The sequence below is a fragment of the Choloepus didactylus genome, chromosome 17 (genome assembly GCF_015220235.1).
Source record: "Choloepus didactylus isolate mChoDid1 chromosome 17, mChoDid1.pri, whole genome shotgun sequence".
NCBI lineage: Eukaryota > Metazoa > Chordata > Mammalia > Pilosa > Megalonychidae > Choloepus > Choloepus didactylus.
Genome location: NC_051323.1, coordinates 11,578,964 through 11,599,378, shown reverse-complemented (window position 1 = coordinate 11,599,378; position 20,415 = coordinate 11,578,964). Strand labels below are relative to the sequence as shown.

The window sequence follows — 20,415 nt, the reverse complement described above, 5'->3', positions numbered from 1 at the left end:
CTCTATTTTTGGAGACTCCCTGAGTAGCTCAAAGTTCATCTGCTGCCAGTTTATCAATCCCAGTGTGGGGGAAAAAAATGCATCCTTCTTAATAATTCCAACTACAGCCCTATGGCTGATTCTTACTGGTTTGATTGCTATCAGAAGTTTATCTCTTAGGAGAAGCATCTTGGTTGAGAGTCAAAAGGAAATATTAGAGGGCTCCACCAAAAGAAGACGGACAGGTTGCTGGGTGGATGAAAACAACAGTGATCCACCACAATGTCCCAGAGCCTGTCCCTCTTGGTGCATCTCCAATGTCAGCCCTGATATTGCTATGCCACTGGGTAGAGGCTGGTGGTCTCACCAATGACACCATTCCTGATATTTATACATAATACATTTGTGATTCTTTTCTTGAGCATTAACAGGGTTTGGCAGAAAACTGCTGGAGAGTCATTTCTGCTCTGCCGCTTTGCCATCAGTCTTTCTCTCCCATCCACCTGTATCCCTCCCCACCACCCCAGGGTCCAGAAAGAGCTGGGTTGTGATTTGGTCTAATTATCGCACCTCCCCTTGAACATAGATTTAGTCTGTGGCCACTGCTAAGCTTTCATCTGCTCTAAGGAGATTCCTTTCCAAGATAAATGGCCTTAACAAGTGAAAAGGAAATATTTAGAAAGGCCCACATTCTCAGGCTATGATTTATACATATTATGAAGGTATTATGAAATGTTCAAGGTTCTGTAAATAATAGTGCTGTGTGTAATAAGGATATGATTTCTATGTGGGGATTGAGGGTGGGTGAGCAATCGTACAAATGTGATAGGCTGACTGCTGGATCAATAGATAATTTTCTTTCTCCTTCCTCTTGTTGTCTAAATCATAGGTTTAAATGGCAGCAAAATATGTTGGAGATGGAGTGCATGCTACATTACAGTTTTCTGTCACTTTGACTTCCACAAATGGCAACAATTGGAAACTGGGCATTTGATTAGCTCTCTACACATCCAATGTATTAGAGTCACAGCTATACAAAATGTTGATGATTCCTCACAAATACAATCAAGTTTGCAGTTACCTCTGAGGGAAAGGAAGAGAGTGACAGACCTCTGCCTTCTTACAGCCAATCCCAGGTATTAATTTTGTGCCTTGAAACTAACATGAAACCATGGATCCAGCAGAAACACTGGACAGTTGACTTTTATTCCCAGGGCCTCCACGAGGACCAGCTGTATTAAAATATGCATTTAGGTTGTAGGGAGGTGCTGGGATGGGGAAACAGCCTGTAAAAAAAAATATTGTCATTTTCATAAATTAAAAAATTAATGTGCTTTGCTTGTTTTTGTTTTGTAAATAAGACAGTTGGTAACCCGTGTGCAATATTCAGCATATAATACAGACACATTGCATACATTTTCAATATTTCAACAGGGGGGACATGTATCAGTACAGTAAAACAGAAAGGAAGAGCGAGAGAGTGGGAGAGAGAAAGAGTGGGTGGAAAAAAGGAAGGAAATCTTCCATCAGAGTGGAAAGGCTTTTATTTCCTGAAGGGGAAATTGTTGAAATAAAATATTGTGCTTTTCCTGAAGACTAATTGTGGAAATCAAACGTTTGATCAATAGTCCCAATCCTTTTGTTTGAGACCAAACTGGAAATAGGAAGGTCTTCTTGACAACCTCTGGTGCTTTGCACATTGGACTTGATTTAGAGCCCAAGGACAGAGGAATAAATGATCCCTTATAAAAACCCAAATCATTCATTCCCAGCAGTTTTCTGCCAAACCCTGTTAATGCTCAAGAAAAGAATCACAAATGTATTATGTATAAATATCAGGAATGGTGTCATTGGTGAGACCACCAGCCTCTACCCAGTGGCATAGCAATATCAGGGCTGACATTGGAGATGCACCAAGAGGGACAGGCTCTGGGACATTGTGGTGGATCACTGTTGTTTTCATCCACCCAGCAACCTGTCCGTCTTCTTTTGGTGGAGCCCTCTAATATTTCCTTTTGACTCTCAATTTAAACCATGGATTTACCATGAGAGTGTTTTGTAAAATAGTGCTCAAAGACTAAGCAAATTTAACTCAGTAAACACGCACCTCCCTAGGACAACAGATGGCAACTAGGAAAGCTGTTTGAAGCAATGTGAGAGAGTACTCTTGCTTGCCTTCTTTTTATAACAATTATATTTATTAAATGGCCCTCTCTATTGCAGACTCATTCTCTGCAGGTAAAGATAAGGAAGGCAAGTGGGGAGCTGGCCCAAGGCAAGCACACAAGGTCTGTGGGCAAAAAGTGACAGAGGAAATAGACCTCAACTGAAATCTTTTGATAGCCTTTGAAGAAAAACACAAGAACCTCTATAAAATCCTATAATCTTAGAATTTTAAAGATGGAAGATGATTTAGGCATGGGATGGAAAGAGACCTGGACAGGGAATCTGGAGATCTGGGACAGACATTCATTAGCTGGGCAATCAGAATCCATCTCTTCATCTCTCTGGACTTTGCTGAACTCGTCTTTGAAAGGGGGTGAGGGCACGGGGAGGGAAAGAAAACTAACATTTATTGAGCTACCTCTGCTGGGTCAGGTACTGTCCTAAATATAGATCCTTTCTCTTTTATTATTCCTGATAATCCCATGGAGCAAGCATGTATCCACATTTGAGACATGAGAAAACCTCAGCTGGCTGCCCAATTCCCAGCCCTTTCTGCAATGCCACAGAAACTTCCTTACAGCAGAGCAAGAGTGGCTCATGTTCTCGATGTTTTTTCTTGCTCTCACATTCCATGGTTCTGTCGCTCGACTCTGGCCCCTTTATTCTCAGATAAGACTGCAGGTTAGAGAAGTTGCCCAGGTCACACAGGTAGTTATTGGTAGAGAGTGGTTAGTTACAACTGTTATGTTTTGTTTTTTTTTTCCCCCCTTCTGTTCTGCAAAGGCTGGGAGTAAATGAATGACTGATTTCAGATCACACACTTTGTCTTATTAGGTAATGATGTCAAACTGAAATCTCGGGTCTCCTCTCAGTCTGCTTTGTTAAACTACTTGTAGTTTTTTTTAATAGAACTTGGAGAGATAGGGAGGGAGAGGTAGGTGTGGCGTCTTCTGGTTGACTCCCTGAGATATAGAATTTGCTCAAGATGATCAATTCCTTGGTTATTTAGCAAATACAAACAAGAACCTACTACCTAAAAAATATTGAGCTGTAGTTTCTGCCCCTTATTCCACCTTTTAGAAATATTCCAGACAAGTTGACTATTTCAATGAACTGCCTAAAAATTCCTTCCTTGAAGAGAAATAAATTTTCCTTTAGGGATTCTAGTTTTTGGCAAGGTTTCCGTATATCGTCTTCCTAAATGAAGAAAGCCGAGGTCCAGGTGATCTAAAAATAGTTTCTATGTAGTTTTCAAATCAATTCTTTTATTTCTTCCACAGCAAAAATACTTTCCTAATTACCCTAAATATTGTTAAGGCCTTTTACTGTTTCCAGCACCTTGTCATTGTGATTGATCATCCGGCAAACCTTGTGAAGACGACAGGGCATATATTATGTTATTCATTGTGCTTATGAGAAAGTTCAGCCATCAGAAATGAGCCAAATCATTAGTCCAAGATCACAGAGCCTGCTAATGGAGGGTTGACACTAGGAGGTGGGGCTCTCTCTCTCTCTCTCTCTCTCTTTCTCTGAATGGCTTCCAGTCTAGTTTAGGCTGATCATCTAAAATGATTTCCATATGCTAATGTAAGAGGGCTAATGTAATGTAAGAAGGGTGGCGTGCTGAGAGTCCCCGTGTGCTGCAGAAATCTGAGTATTGACAGGCTGTTACCATTATTCCTGCACATATACCTTATTTAAAAAGAAATTGGTGCCATACAAAGGGTCAGTGAACTGAGGATTCCAGCTGGTGCCCAAATTTCTTAAACTCTAGGCCTTGATTGAACTAATTCCCCAGCCTCCCTAAACAGGGAGCAAGAACATGGCATTCAAGTCAAAGGCAAGTCTAAATTGCCCTCAACCAAAGAATTGGAAGTTGGAGAAACCCAGGATCACAAATATTATAAAAACGGAGTCCCAACAACACAGTGTCATAGAATTCTAATGTCACCGGAAGTCCTCTGGGATTGCAAATAAAAATAGTCAGCAGTAATAGTGCTGTAAAGAAGATCTCATACAAATAATTTGTCTAAATAGCTAGTCAACCCAATCCCTTCTCATGATGGAGAAAAGACTGGCCCACTCCACTCATGGTCCTCACAGAACCTGCCTCGCCATCTCTTTCCTTGATGTCTTTCTTTCCACCACTCCAACCTTCAAGCACCTCCCTTCTCCCTAATAGAATCTTACCTGGGACTTAAGGTCCAGCAAAATCCCCCTGTTCCTCTGTGAATTGCCTTGCTTCCCAAAGGCAACATCTACTCCTTCTTCTGAGAAATTCAGCACTTTCTTAGAGTGCTTGTCTCTCTAGCACTGTTGTTAGTGTCCTTAACCTCTTTTCTGGAATGTTCACCTGAACTCGGAGTTCCTTGACAGGCAGAACTGTGGCTCTTACGTTTTGTGTGTCCAATACGATGCCTCACGTCTAAGAGAAACGTGTTTTACAGTTGCAGATTGTCGATGCCAGCAGGACACAGAGTACCCGTGTTCCCCTTTTCACAGTCCCAGGCAGCCAAGCCTTCCTCCGTGGGTCTAACAGCTACAGATACAATCTGGAGCATCACTGTTACCCCTGGGGCAGGGGTGCCAGATCTAGCACATTAAAATACAGGGCATCTAGTTAAATTTGAATTTCAGATGAACAACCTTTTTTTTTTTTTTTTTTTTTTTGGTATAAATGATGCATTCCAAAATATTTCAAAGTTTAAAATTTTTAAATGTTATCTGACTCTGCACCCACATTCTCACCTCTCCACTTCACTCAAATCCTGGCTCTGTTGGGTACCATCTTTATTTAAAATTCTGATAATTTGTTCATCATGGATTTGTTTTTGCATTAATTTTGATTTTTAAAAATATTGCCTTGGGGTGATGGAAATTTTTGGTTACAAATGGTGGTGATGATGGTGGTACAATATTGTGAAAGAAATCAGCACAACTGAATTGCATATCTGAAAGTAGATCAAATGAGAAATTTTAGGTTGTTACCAGAATAAAAAAAATTGTACCACTATAAAATTTAAGAATGAACCATAATGTAAAATATAGACTTCAGTCAATAGAATAATTTAGATTTAGTCAATAGAATAATTATATAATATTGTTTCATCAACTGCAGAAAGGTACTGCACTAATGCAAAATGTTAATCATAGAGAAAACTGTGGGGAGGGCACATCTGCGAATCTGTATATTCTTACATGATTTTTCTGTAAAACTACCACTGCTCTAATTAAAAAAAAGAGAACTATTTATCTCAATTTCTGAGTCTTTTTAGGTCCCAGTCCTGCTTACATCCTCATTTTCTCATTTGTAAAATGGTGATATAATATACACTCAGCAATTATTTTGTATGTCCACACTCTCTTGATTTTCCTTTTTTATACTGAAGTGATTCAGTTTCCTTCGTCATAGCCACATTTAAATCCAAATTATCATTTTAAACTTTAAAAGTAAGTTTCTATTGCTATCATCAAGGGAAAGAGTATAGGAAATCTGTGGTTCTTAAAATTATTATGGCCCAGGCAAAAGTGCCCCATATCCTGATGACAAACATTCTACTTCCAAGCAGAGAGCCAAGGAAGAAAGGAACAGTTTCTGTCCCACAATTAAAAAAAAAAGAAAAGCAACTAAAGAGACAATGAAAATTAAAAGCAATACATTATCCTGGGTGGGATCTAATGAGGGAGGAGAAAAGGCTCAAAAGGACATTATTGTGACATATGAAAAAATGGAATATAGCCTATAAGCGTTTTATCAATGTTAAATTTCTTGAACTTGACAACTGCACGTAAGGTGGTTACATGGGTGAATATATTCTTAGGAAATGTACGTGGCAGTGTTACGTGCTCAAGGAGCATGATGTATACAACCTACACTTAAGTATTTAGGAAATGGATTAATAAATATACAGCAAGACAGACTGAAAGGTAGACAGACAGATGGATAGATGGATAGACAGATGTATAGAGAAATGAATAGAAAGAAAGATAGAATGATACAGCAAATGTGGCAAAATGTTAAATTTGGTGGATCTGAGTACCTGGGGGGATAGGGTATTTTGAAATTTTCTGTATGGGGTTTGTAATATTTTGGAAACTGTCCTGTAAGTTTGAAAGTATTTCAAAATAAACAGTGGGAGGGGAAGGGGGAAGGGGGAAGGGGGAAGGGCAATAGGCTCTGGCTGCTGAAATTTTAACACACCTGAATATGAAGAACCACAGCACAGAAACCACACTTGCTGTGCAACCAGAATCTCTCTAAAGACAAAGCAGCAAATTGCTCTTGTCCGTGTACTTTCATTTCTATGGAGCTATATGCATGCTAATATTTAAAAGCCACTTTCTTTTAAGCTATTTTCTACCTACAGCCTCAGTGTGTGGATGTGAAAGTGTCAGAGGGTGAGTTTAGGGACTGGAAAAGGATGATAGTGTTTTGTAGGATTTTAGATAATTAAAAATATATCAACTTATGCCTTGACTTTGACATTTAATGAAAACCTTATAGGGCTGTGCATCAGACATTTGTTCAGAAAATAAAAAAGGTTAATTAAGCAAGTATCTGAGAAGAGTAACTGCTTCAAATCCAGCCGTGTAGATCTGAATGTGTATGTACCAGCTTTTATGTAGCGAAGTTTTTGTCACTGAAAGAGAAAATGTAGAAACCTGTTGGTTAGTAACTTCTATAGATCCTGAAAACAAAATTGCCTGAAAGTCACTGCTGATAACTTGAGATCTTGTTTCATCCTGTACACAAGTTACTATGGAGACTTACCTGATTTTGCAAGATGGGATATGGGACACTAACTGGCCTGCCACTAGAACCCTAAATAAATAATCTTAATGTGTTTGACTAAAATTTAGATGTTTTAATGGATTTAACAAAGCTTTTGGAAACAATATTCTTTTAAAGGGAAGAAATATCACCCGTGAAGTTTTGTAGAGCCTTTTATCCATGGGAATTTTGTTGTCACTGTTCTTGTTTTAAAAATACAATGGAGATTGTGTTTTGTTTGGTTTTAATTTTTTTTACAGCCACCAAAAACAGAAAAAAAGAAAAGAAAAAAGTAACTATTTAGTGAAACTTCCTAGTGAATCATTTATGAAAGATTTTTTTTTTTTTGGCCTCTACCCTGCCTATTACAGTCATAAGGGAATTTTTCTCATGACCTCAAGTTATGGGTTGCCTACTGTCATGTTCAGTGTTCCATTTGCATGACCAAACAGAGATTAAAAATACTATACTTTCTAGTAAAGCATCTCTTTTGATTTTGGTAGAGAAGTCATAACATGGCATAAAAAATTCTGAATTCTAGTAATTTACTATAAATTCCTTTTCTATTTAATTTTTATTCATCTCGATTATCTTCTATTCAATTGAATTGGGCCTTTATAATAAAGAAACACAAAATGTTTATGTTTAAAGGTAAAACCAAAACATCTTTGATTTGTTTAGTTAATAGCTAAATGTCAGTCAAAGGGAAGAAAGATTTGCCTGGAGTTGAATATGGACATATGTTTAACCATTCTGAGAGTGTATTGATTTTCATCAATTTAGATTTTTATTTGGGAGAAAAGCAACACTTGTGACCATGTCATGTTAGCTGTATATAGGAAATAATCTTTATTATTGGTTGGACTCTACAACTCTGTGTACCCTTGATTTTGTAAACTTTTAATATCTAATGTTTAATTTTTCTAAATCAGAAATTATTTCTCTTTTCTTAATAGACTGGAAGGAAAGAAAAAGGAGATCCACTAAATATTGCAATTGATAAGATGACCAAGAAAACAAGAGATCTAAGGAGACAGGTACTGTATTTTTTTTTATTATTTTAAGTTTGTGGTAATTAATCAGTCATGGTTTCTAAGAATGTCATTTTTCAGGGTGACTTCTTAGAGCTGACATTTGGATTGCTATTCTTAATAACATCTAAATACACATAGAAACATTTCATCAGCTAGGTAGGCATTCCGATGGTGTCTTGGCTGCTAGCCAGGGAGAAGTGGCAGTTGTAAGGGCTATAATGATGGAAACAACCTTTGAGAGGGGGCAGCCTGCTCACTGCCCAGACTCAATCATCCCAGGTAGAGACAATGACGTCTCTATTTTCTACATCTGATTTTCCATTTTCCAGATCCAGGTATGCCAAGAACCAGTCTCGGCTGGTTCTTGCTTATCAAATGCCCAAGACGTTAAATGGATAAATCAGAAACCTAGTGGTCAACAGGAAATAGAGCTCTTAATTTGAGGGGCTATTTAGGTCTCTGATCCAGTGTATTCCCTTGGGGACATAAAGCTAGGCGAAAGTTTGATTATCAGAAGGTTGTTTGGAAAGTAGGGAACTAAAGCAAGGAGAGTTAATTGGGTGATTTAAATAGCTAATGTCATCATCAGTCTGATAGGTCCATTTTCTCTGGCAGAATAAAAACTTATCTCTGGGCAGGGCCCCTGTTTACCTTGAAAGTGTTGAATGAGCACTGGTAAATGTGTCTCAGAACCTTTGCTTTACAGGTTTCCATTGTTATCTCTGCTTTTTTTGGTAGTGTTCTTTCTCTAGAAGAAATAATAGCATCTATTTGGTTAGAATTGAGCCCTTGTTTCCTGGTTTCTGCCTGGTAAACATCCTGTCTCCTTCTGGTAGCTTTTGCACATGTCCATCTCATTCATTAAGGGTTGGCTGTGTTAGAGAGAACCAGCTACTGCCCCGGGTAGCATCTTCTCTGCTCCCTATAGCTGGGAAAGCAGGGCTAGCCTGGCTGAGTCTTACGCTTACCCCTGTAGCTCATCAAGTACAGACAAGATGAGAAATCTGCCTGGGCAAGAATGACCCATGAGCATCTTAGAAATGGTTTGAATGCGAGGAAGAAACCACTTCTGAATATTGATGGAGAGCTCTGTGCTCGATTCAGGGATTAGCCTGAAGGTGTGTACACGCTTCAGCTAATGTCTTCCTGAAGAAATATAATTAGTTCTGGAATATGAAGACTTTAGCTTGACTGCCCAGCTAATAAGGCCTTTTGGGGAAAGTATTTCCTTATTATTTTACCTTGAAATAAGGGAGGATAAAACGTGTCCTCTAGACATTAGTAATAACAAGAATTTAAGACCAGGTTTGCTGGTCCTTGCCCTCTTAGACTCATATCTCCATGCAAAACCCCGTCTTATGAAACGATCTGTGTAGTAGGAATTGGGACTGGGATTAATGGAAAACGCTGGATCAGGAGTATGGAGCCTGAGCTTTTAGTTCTGGCTCAACCACTATTCTGGCAGTGTGAGTTTGAGTTCTTCATATCTTGGTTGGTCTCATTTCCTCATTTGTGATCTCCAATTAGATCTCCAAGTTCTCATTGAGCTGTTTAAGATTATATGAATCCAAGGAAGGAAAATGCTCAATCTTTTCTTATGCCAGAGGATCTAGTGCCTGATAATCACAGATTTTAAGCAGTGGGAAGGCATCTTCTCCAGGACTTCCTCTTGCTATGTTGTGATCCAGGCAAAATTCATGAACTGGGTCCTCACCTCCCCATTGTTCAGTTGTGAATAGGGACACCTCTTTTGTGTCCGGGAGCCAGTTCCTTCGGCTCTCTCCACTCATGGGCCCAGCATAGCATTTTTCTACCTTATTAGGAAGGAATGAATAAGATATTTTTTACTGTGGTGTTACAATTCCCAGAAAAGGATTGGCTCTTTTTTGCCGAGGACAGTAGCCTCCTTTAGGATAGCACTGGAAGGAATCTGTCCTTTCCTGAAATCATTCCATGCAAATTCTGTTTTATTCTTTCTCATCTTTCCCAAAGATACAGAAGGATAACGATAAAAGGAGAATTTTTTTCGTTGTCTGAATAGCCAACAGTTGTGGCATAATTTCACACCAGATTCCTGAATTTTATCTTTCTCTTCCTGAATCTGCCTTTCTAGAACTAATACGGTCCCCTTCTGTCAGGTCTGTCTCTACCCATATGTTGGGATATTTTTGTCTTTCTCCCCATCTCTTCTGTCTCCCCGTAAACACCTGAAGTGTATGAAAACTGGTCTTACCTGAACCTAAGCCACCGAGTACCATACAGATAGAGAATGCAGCTATTCTAATTCGCTTGGCTCTGGTAGGCCCTCAGCCTAAATTTGGGCATCTATTTAATTGGATTGACGAGGTTTTGCCTGGGTCTTTAATGGCGGTGATGCACCAGGGGCTCAGTGAATGCTTGTGTCTCAAATGAATGTTTCACTCTGGCAGAGGAACATTCCGTTCTTTCAATTATAGTAAAACTATGTTAAAGAAGATTCTAAATGAAAACCCTCAACTATCCTTGTCCACTTCTCTGTACACATGTATTCCTTTATACAATACTTAGAGAAATCAAATCACAAGGGGTAAAAAAGCTGAAATCAACAGTTTTATTTAATAAAGAAAAAAGTTTCCCACTCCTTCAATCTCCTGCCTCTTCCTCACAGGCAAATATTCTTCCAAACATCAGGAAATGTGACCCTGAAGTCTTAGAAAGTTCTGGAGGCAAATTAAAAAGAAATAAAGTCACTACGATCGTTAACTTGCACTTCACTAATGAAGGAAAGTGGACAATGACTTGTAGACACACAAAAAGTCACAAGTGAAGAAATAAAAAGGATTTCTGTTTAACTAGAATTTTCAGTAATTAGAACCCCTTCTCTTCAGGCCGTGTGTCCCGAGGAGCTGGGGAGACACAAACTATGCAAAAGGTCACAGGAGCTCAAGGGTGCTATTTAAAGCTGGTTGGCAGGGATCCATCTTGTCAATTAAATCTCTGGCAGTAGGAGGTAGTAAGGAAGAATCATCTGAGGAATATTTTGTTTGGGATTGAAAATGGATTTGAGTTTCCAGGGACTGGGGTGGGGGGAGGGAATGGGGAATTGACACCTAAATTGTACAGAGTGAAAAAAAAAATGGATTCAGGGAATATTGCAGCCAGCTTTAAGTTTGCATTCTAATTTTAGAGCTCTGGGCACAGTCTGCCCCAGGCCTCAGCTATTATCACTGCTGTGATTCTGGAATCAGACTATTGTGCAACCAAAGCTTTTGGCCGACTCCCTGTTTGGATACCTAGTGGCCCACATGGTCTACCTGTTCCTTAGGGAGGACCCAGTCAGCGTCTGCCAGCTGCTCCCAAGTGCTCCTCCTATGAGTCCCCTGAGAACGTGGTGGAATTTATGGTCTCTAAATTTTCATACATTTACAGGGAAGCCAGTTTGTCCCAGTTATTATTTTGGTCCTTTTACTTTTTTTTTTTTTTTTTTTTTTTACCTAGTTGATAAACAAATTAGGACCCAAAGCTTTCCTTATGAAAAATGAATAAATAATAGTCATAACATTAGGGTGTTGCTTTCTTTAGTGGGTCTCCCAGTCCCCAGCCATTCAAGAACCTAATTCTTATCCCCTCACCCCATATAGCATCCCAATCATTCCAGCAATAACATTCAACGAGTGTCAGCTTGATGAAAGTCTCATTGGCTATTAATAAAATCAAAGCATTTTAAACAGACAATGAAAAACATGTAGGAAATGCTTTTACATTATGCTAAGTGCTTAGTAGGATGGTCCTGTAACAAAGGGTTAAAAACAAACAAGCAAAACCTGTCACAGGATGGTGTATTTTACAGGTGGATTCATCTGGTCTCTACCTCCAGACAGGACCACAAAAATATCTTCCAAGACTGATAAGAAGTAAATATCACCAAAGGTTTTCATCAATTGTCCCCCTTTGAACTCAGTTCCTCATATAAGAACTGTGGCTGAAGGTGGATCTTCGTCAGAGATATCTTGTAAAATCACTGACAAAACAGACTAAATCGTAGCTGACATATTGAGTCTGGGCACTGTTCTAAGTTCTCTCCAAATATTGACCTCTCTGAGTCCTTACACCGGTTCTGTGAGATAGAAGGACTGTCACCATCCCCACTTGACAAATGGAGAACAAGCATTGACGTAATGCATCCAAGGCCACACAGTACATGGATGCATGTGGGTTCTAGCCCAGGCAGCCTTGCCCTGGAGTTTTTGCTCATAACCCTTATGCCATCTTGCATCATTTGTATACTAGTCTACTCCAGGGGATGCAGTGGGGGAAGAGGGAGGCTTCACATAAATAGCCAGAGGTGCTTTATGGTTTTCAACAGCACCTCCACCACTCTAGAACTGGGGACTGGGTGACCTCTGCACACTGCAAAATGAAATCTATGGTGACTGTCAAAAATATAGTTCTAGTTTGTGATACGACAGCATCTCCCAAGTCCTCAGCTGTTATGCTTCATTGGATCCTCTTTTGAAAAAGTGCTATTATATTTAGGTATCTGGCTTCTCAAAGCAAGATTTATAAACTTTCCAAAACATTTACAGAAAAAGGATTTTAAGGCATTCAATTCTGTTTCTCACATCTGCCCGTGATAGGGCTGATTATTTTTAGATTCATTGTAAGAAAGCATTTTAAAGTAATTTATTTCTGTACTTGAGTCTGCTTTTCCTCATAAGGACATGAGGCTATCTATATGGCGGCAATAAAAAATAATTATAAAATAAAGTATCGATTTCCCCCAAATGTCAAGGTTTGTGTTGTGCGTGTCAGAGCTAATAATTGCCGAGGTTTGGGCCCTTGGTCAGATTGCCATGCTGCTGTAGAAGCATAGAGATCAGAAAATAATCATACAGTGAATATGGTTGGAAGGATAGAACATAAGCAACCCAGGGGCAGTTGAAAGGAAATAGGATCAGAGACACTGGAGATCAGAAACAAAAAGTCTGGGAGGAGCTGAGCAGAGTAGGTAGGAGAAGATTCAAGAGCAATGCGAAGGGCTGTCGTTTGGACATGGTGCTTGATCACAGGTTATGTATTCAAGCCATCTCTATCTTAGGAAACTCTAATATAACAGTTATGAATGTCGGACCAACACATACTTATCTCCTGGAAAATACTCCTTAGGCCAAGTTCAAGGCTGTGCCAGTTTGAATGTATTGTGTCCCCCAAACGCCACTATCTTTGATGTAGTCTTGTGGGGCAGACGTTTTGGTGCTGATTGGATTTGCTTGGAATGTGCCCCGCCCAGCTGTGGGTGATGACTCTGGTGAGATATTCCCATGGAGGTGTGGCCCTGCCCATTCAGGGTGGGCCTTGATCACTGGAGCCATATAAATGAGCTGACTCAGAGAGAAGGAACTCAGTGCAGCTGAGAGTGACGTTTTGAAGAGGAGCAAGCTTGCTAGAGAGGAATGTCCTGGGAGAAAGCCATTTTGAAACCAGAACTTTGGAGCAGACACCAGCCACGAGCCTTCCCAGCTAACAGAGGTTTTCCAGATGCCATTGGCCATCCTCCAGTGAAGGTACCCAATTACTGATGTGTTACCTTGGACACTTTATGGCCTTAAGACTGTAACTGTGTAGCCAAATAAACTCCCTTTTTATAAAAGCCAATCCATCTCTGGTGTTTTGCATTCTGCAGCATTAGCAAACTAGAACAAAGGCATATGGGTAAAGCAGTTGGAAAGAGTTCTTGAAATACCTCTCTGCCCCACCCCCCCAGATTCTGTTTAATTTATGAGGTAGTTTAATTTATTCCTGTGAGCCAGATGATGGATGATTGATTACATATTAACACAAACCTTGGGGAAGACGCCAGACATGACCTCTCTCTCCCACTCCCGAGTGTATATCACAGAAAGGTCCATTGTCTGGATCAACACTGTCTAATCATACACATTATACAGAGCAGAGGTCTCCATAACTTATGTATGAGTAGGAAAAATCTCAGTCAAGTAGAAGCTTCTACTACTGATTTGTTCTCTTCAGCTAATTTCCCCAGGCTATGGTGGGTCAAGAATAAGTAGGAAGGAAAGAAGCAAATAGCGAGGACTGAGTCCCAAAATACATTCCAGAAAGTATGTGCATTTGGTTCAAACTTCCAAACCTTCTCCTGTTCTAGGCAATGAGAATGCCATTAAGAATCCAGATCCGGAGACTGGAAAATCCACTGAGGTAGTATAAAAATTCTATCCTATTTTGCAGGTTGAAATTCCTAAGCAGGAAAATTTGGAGGCTTTTCAGTGATGATGATTGTTTCAGTTTGCTAAAGCTGCCAGAATGCAGTATACTATAAATGGGTTGGCTTTTACAATCGGGATTTATTAACTTACAATTACAATTCTAAGACTGTGAAAATGCCCAAAGTAGGGCATCAAGAGGATGATACCTGGACTCTGAAGAAAGGCTGCCAGCATCTGGGACACCTCTGTCACATGGGAAGGCACATGGCTGGTGTCTGCTGGCCCTTCACTCCTGGGTTTCATTGCCTTCAGCTCTGGTTCCAGTGGCATCCTCTGTGTGTCCTTTCTTAGCTCCTCCAGGGCTTTTCTCTCTCAGCTCTCTCTGGGTGTTTCTCTCTAAGCTCTCTGGGCTTTTTTCTGTCTTTATCCTCATAAAGGACCCCAGTAAAAGATTAAGACCCACCTTGAATGGGCTGGGGCACATCTCAATTGAAATAACCTAACCAAAAGTTCCCACCCACAATAGGTCTGCACCCACAGGAGTGGATTAAAAGAACACGGCCTTTTCAGGGGTACATAACAGCTCCAAACCAGCACAGTGATTTCATCAATAAGGTTTTTTTTTTTTTTTTTCCCAGAATACTCTGTCAGTTTTCCAGAACAATTTATTTCAGAACACTTACCCTGGTTAAGTGAGATTGGCTCATATTTGTTTTTGGAGGCAATGCATAGGCTAGAATTTCTTATCCGAAGCTGTCACTGAAAAGGAGATAATTCTAAAGTGTGTTTGTCAGAGTCTGGCACTCTGGCCTGAGTTGAGATGTTTCCTAGAGTTGATAACAGCTAATCTCCTTGATTCTAACCAAAAGTACCCTGTGGATCTATTGCAGTCAGCTTGTGGCCAAATGCATCTGTTCTATATGACCCTTCTTTGCTGAGGTAACCTTTTATTACCTGAAATAGCTTCTGGCATTCCCATGGGACATTTCCATCAGAATTGCAGATATTTCTTTATCTCCCTATTTTCTGAGAAGCCTGGATAAATCTGAGATTTAGAAAGTGAGTCATCTTCCTGCAGACTTTGCCTCTCCTGCTGTCACCACTAGCACTGGTGGAAGCTGGTTTGATGTAGGATCGCATCAATTTGTGCCCTCGTGGCTCCCATGGAAATCAGTGCTGGTGGCTGAGGAAATTCACCATTACTCCTTGCTTGGGTAGAAAACCTGTGTAGGGGATGACATTGGTTATAAGATGTCTCTACTAACTTCACATGCCCTTGACCCAGGTTTGTTCTCCTTCTTGGCTGAATGAAATTCTAGAACACCTCAGAAACAAACCCTAACCACACACCACACCACCTCACACAAAGGTGTACTTCTTACTGTGATCAATGTCCTTTTAAAGGTAATTCTTTTTATTATTAGAGAAGTTGTAGTATTACAGAAAAAATCATGCATGTTACACAGTGTTCCCTTATTTCCCACCCTCATATGCACAATTTTCCCCATGAACATATGCATTAGTGTGGGACCTTTGGTACAATTGATGAAATAATATTATTATAATTGTACTGTTAATTATAGTCCATATTTTACATTAGGGTTCACTGTATTTACAGTCATATGGTTTTATAAAAATTTTTATCATCTTATCTTGATCCTCCTTTGCATGCCTGGGAAAATTCCCTTTGATCATGGTTTATAATTCTTTCAGTGTGCCATCGGATTCTGTTTGCTAGTATTTTGATGAGGATTTTGCATCAATATCTTATTGGCCTGTAATTTTCTTTTCTTGTGATATCTTTATCTGGCTTTGGTATTTGGATGATATTAGCCTAATAGAATGAGTTAGGAAGTCTTCTCTCCTCTTCAATTTTTTGGAATAGTGTGAGCAAGATAGGTGTTAATTCTTCCAGGAATGTTTAGTAAAATTCACCAGGGAAGCATCTGGTTCTGGAATTTTCTTTGTTGGGAAGTTTTTGATTACTGATTCAATCTCTTGACTTGTTATTGGAATATTGAGATTGTCTATTTCTTCTTGGGCCAGTGTGGGTAGTTTGTGTGTTTCTAGGAAATTGCCCATTTCATCTAGGCTTTCAGTATTTTTCCTCATATTATCCTCTTACAATCATTTTTTGTTTCCATGAGGTTGGGAGTAATGTTCCCCTTTTAACTTCTGATTTTAATTATTTTTGCCTTCTTTCCTTTTTCTTTGTCAGTCTAGCTAAAGTTCTGTCAATTTTATTGATTTTTTCAAAGAAACATTTTTTTTACTTAGTTGACTTGCTTTATTATTATTATTATTTATTCATTATTTCATTTATCCCTGCTCTAATCTTTGTTATTTCCTTCCTTCTGCTTGCTTTGGGTTTAGGTTGTTCTTTTTTTTTTTTTTTTTTTTTTTCCCTAGTTCTTCCAGCTTTGAAGTTAGGTCTCTGATTTCAAATCTTTCTTCTTTTTCATTTAAGCATTTAGAGCTTGTTTTAATTTGCTAAATCTGATGAAATGCAATATACCAGAAATGGACTGGCTTTTGCAATAAGGATTTACTAACTTACAAGTTTACATTTCTGAAGCCATGAAAAATGTTCAAATCAAGGCATCAATAGGACAATACCTTCTCCCTGAAGACAGGTACCAGTTATCCTCAACTCCTCCATCCCATAGCCAGGCACATGGCAGTGACTTTTGGTCTCTCCCCTCTCTCCCAGGTTTCATTGCTTCCAGCTTCTGGCTTCAGTGGTTTCCTCTCTGAGCTTCTGTGTCTGTCCTTGTTGCTCAGCTTCTCTGGATTTTTCTGTGCTTCTGTCTTTTATCATCTTATAAGGGTCTCCTGTAAAAGGATTACGACTCACCTTGGAGTACACCTCAACTGAAATATTCTGATCGAAAGATCTTACCTACAATAGGTCTACACCCACAGGAATGGATTAGCTTTAAGAGAGTGATCTTTTCTGGGGTACAAACAGCTTTAAACCAGCACAGAGCTATAATTTTCACTTTTAGCACTGCCTTTGCTGCCTCCCATAAGTTTTTGGTATGTTGTTATATTTTCACGTTCATTTGGTGCAAAATATTTCCTAATTCCCCTTGTGATTTCCTCTTTAACCCATTGGTTGTTTGAGTACATTGTTTAATTTCCAAATATTTGTGGATTTTCAGGTTGTCCTTTTGTGATTGATTTTTACCTTCCTTCCTTTGTGGTCACAGAAGATACATTGCATGATTTCAATAATTTTAAATTGACTGAGACTTGTTCTGTCTCGACATATGGTCTATCTTAGAGAATGGCCCATGTTCACTAATAAAGAATGTGTATTCTGTTGCTGTTGGGTAAAGTGTTGTATATATGTTTGTTAGGTCTGGTAGGTTTTAGTGTCATTGAAGTCTCCTGCCTCGATGTTCTATCTGTGATTGTAAGTGGTGTATTGAAGTTGCCTACTGTTAATGTGGCACCATCTATTTCTCCCTTCAAATCTGTTAATATTGCTTCATAATTTTGTGTCTCTGCCATTAGGTGCATATATATTTATAGTTCTTATGTCTTCTTTTTGAATTAACCCCTTTATTGCACCTCCTTTGTCCCCTATAACAGCTTTAAAATTAAGACTATTTATCTGATATAACTACCCAGCTCTCCTTTGGTTGCTATTTGCGTGGTATATTTCTTTCCATCCTTTCACTTTCAGTCAACTTGAATCTTTGAATTTAAGGTGAATCTCTTGTAAGTACCATAGAGTTGTGTCATGATTCTTTATCGTTTTGCCAATCTCTGCCTTTTGAGTGGAGAGTTTAATCCATTTACATTTAAAGTAACTACTAATAATGCATGACTTTCTTCTGCCATTTTGCTATTTGGTCTTTGTAAATCTTACACCTTTTTCATCCCTCAATTTTTCTGTTAATTCTTGTTTTCATATTTATTTGATTTTTTTGTATTGTACCATTTTGGGTCCTTTCTCATTTATTTCTGAATATATTTTTCATATATTTTCTTTAGGGTTACCATGGGGCTTAAATTTAACATCCTTATTCTACAACAATCATGTTTGATTTGCTACCAATTTAACTTCAGTGGCATACCCATACACTGTTCCTATACCCCTTCATCCCCTCACTTTTTCTGCACATTACAAATTATATTTTTATACATTTTATGTCCAAAGCCATATAATTATCATAGCATTTTATGCATTTGCATTTAAGAACCTGTATAAAATGATAAGTAGAATATTATACTACTAGCATTTATAATTACCCATCTAGTTACCCTTACTGAAGGTCTTTATTTCTTTATGCTGCTATTATCCAATGTCCAGTGTCATTTCGTTTCAATATGAAGAACTCCCTTCTGCATTGCTTTTGGCACAGGTCTACCAGTGACACACTCTCTCAGAGTTTGTTGTTCTGGGAATGTGTTAATCTCTCATTTTTGAAAGGCAGTTTCACTGGATTTATAATTCTTGGTTGGAATTGTTTCCTTTCTGTACCTTAAATATTTCTTTCCACCACCTTCTTGCTTCCATGCTTTCTGATGAGAAATTAGTACGCCCTTGTACATGGTGTATTGCTTTTTTCTTGCAGCTTTCAGAAGTCTCTCCTTCTCCTTGTCATTTGAAAGATTGTTTATTATGTGTCTGGGTATGGTTCTCTTAGTTTATCCTGTTTTGAATTTATCCTGTTTGAGTTCCATTGGCCTTCTTGAACGTGCATATTCAAGATCTTTAATAAATCTGGGAAGTTTTCTGCCATTATTTCTTTAGATATTCTTTCTGCTCCTCTTTTTTTCCTCCTGGAACTTCCATAATATGCATTTTGATATGCTTGATGGCATCCCACAGGTCTCTTAGGTTCTGTTCACTTTTTAATTTTTTTTCTTTCTTTTGGCTCCTCAGCCTGAATCATATCAATTGTCTTGTCTTCCTGTTCACTGATTCTTTCTTTTGCCAAACCCAATCTGCTATTGAAACCATCTAAGGAATTTTTCATTTCAGTTATTTTGATCTTCAACTCCAGTATTTCTGTTTGTTTCCTTTTAAAATTTCTATTTATTGACAGTCTCATATTGTTCACTCATTGTTTTCCTGACATCTTTTACTTCTTTCTCTGGGTTTCCTTTATCTCTTGAGCATATTGTTGGTCATTTTTTTAAAAAGTCTTTGTCCAGTATATCAAAGGCTGGCCCTCTTCATGCCTGGCTTCTGGGTTTTTACCTTGTCCCTTTAAATAGGCTATCAATTCCTATTACTTTGTCTTGTAATCTTTTGTTGCACATTGTACATTTTAATATTTTAAAATGTTAACTTTGGCATTTAGTTCCTGAGTTTTCTGTTCCTTAAGTTTATATTCAGCTAGTAATATGGCAGAGATTTCCTTGACTGCCAAGAGTTAACAACGACAAAGAAGTGAATACAAAAAACACCCTTCACAGTCCATTCAAATGGACTCTACTTTGGCTGGTGGCCTCCTTCAGAATTTAGCCCTTTTATTAAGATTAGTCTAAGGTGAATGTGAAGTGTAGTTTCCTCTCCATCTTATTTGAGGCGATGTAGAGCCTGCTTCTTGTTCTTTCTCATGACATTTACAGGAACTCAAGTGTTTCTCCTGATCCCTATGGAATATACTTTCTCCCCCTATGTACTGGTTTGTATATATTATGTCCCCCAGAAAAAGCCATGTTCTTTGATGCAGTCTGTGCGGGCAGACATATTGGTGGGGATTAAGTCGGAACATTTGGATTAGGTTGTTTCCAGGGAAATGCACCCCACCCATGGATAATTGGATAATTTCCATGGAGGTGTGGCCCCACCCATTCATCGTGGGCCTTGATTGGTTTGATGGAGCACTACATTGGCTCAGACAGAAGGAGCAGGCTTGCTACAGCCAAGAGGGACCCTTTGAAGAATGCACAGAAGCTGAGAGAGTAACTGCAGATAAGAGACTGTTTGAAGATGGCCGTTGAAAGCAGACTTTTGCTCCAGAGAAGCTGAGAGAGGAAAAACACCCCAAGAGCAACCAAGAGTGACATTTTTGAGGAAATGCAGCCTAGAGAGGAACATCCTGGGAGAAAGCCATTTTGAAATCAGAACTTCGGAGCAGACGCCAGCCACGTGCCTTCCCAGCTAACAAAGGTTTTCCAGATGCCATTGGCCATCCTCCAGTGAAGGTACCTGATTGTTGATGTGTTACCTTGGACACTTTATGGCCTTAAGACTGTAACTGTGTAACCAAATAAACCCCCTTTTATAAAAGCCAATCCGTCT

At 39.0% G+C, this 20,415-nt stretch overlaps 1 protein-coding gene across 2 annotated transcripts in view; it reads left to right on the top strand.

Moving 5' to 3' along the window:
- Nucleotides 1-20,415, top strand: part of CTNNA2 (catenin alpha 2) — a 1,138,501-nt gene that overhangs the window by 877,175 nt on the left and 240,911 nt on the right. For both annotated transcript variants that reach the window (XM_037807219.1, XM_037807218.1), the window contains exon 8: nucleotides 7,873-7,953. In XM_037807219.1, the coding sequence (XP_037663147.1) occupies nucleotides 7,873-7,953 (81 nt within the window). The remainder of the gene's footprint in view (nucleotides 1-7,872; nucleotides 7,954-20,415) is intronic.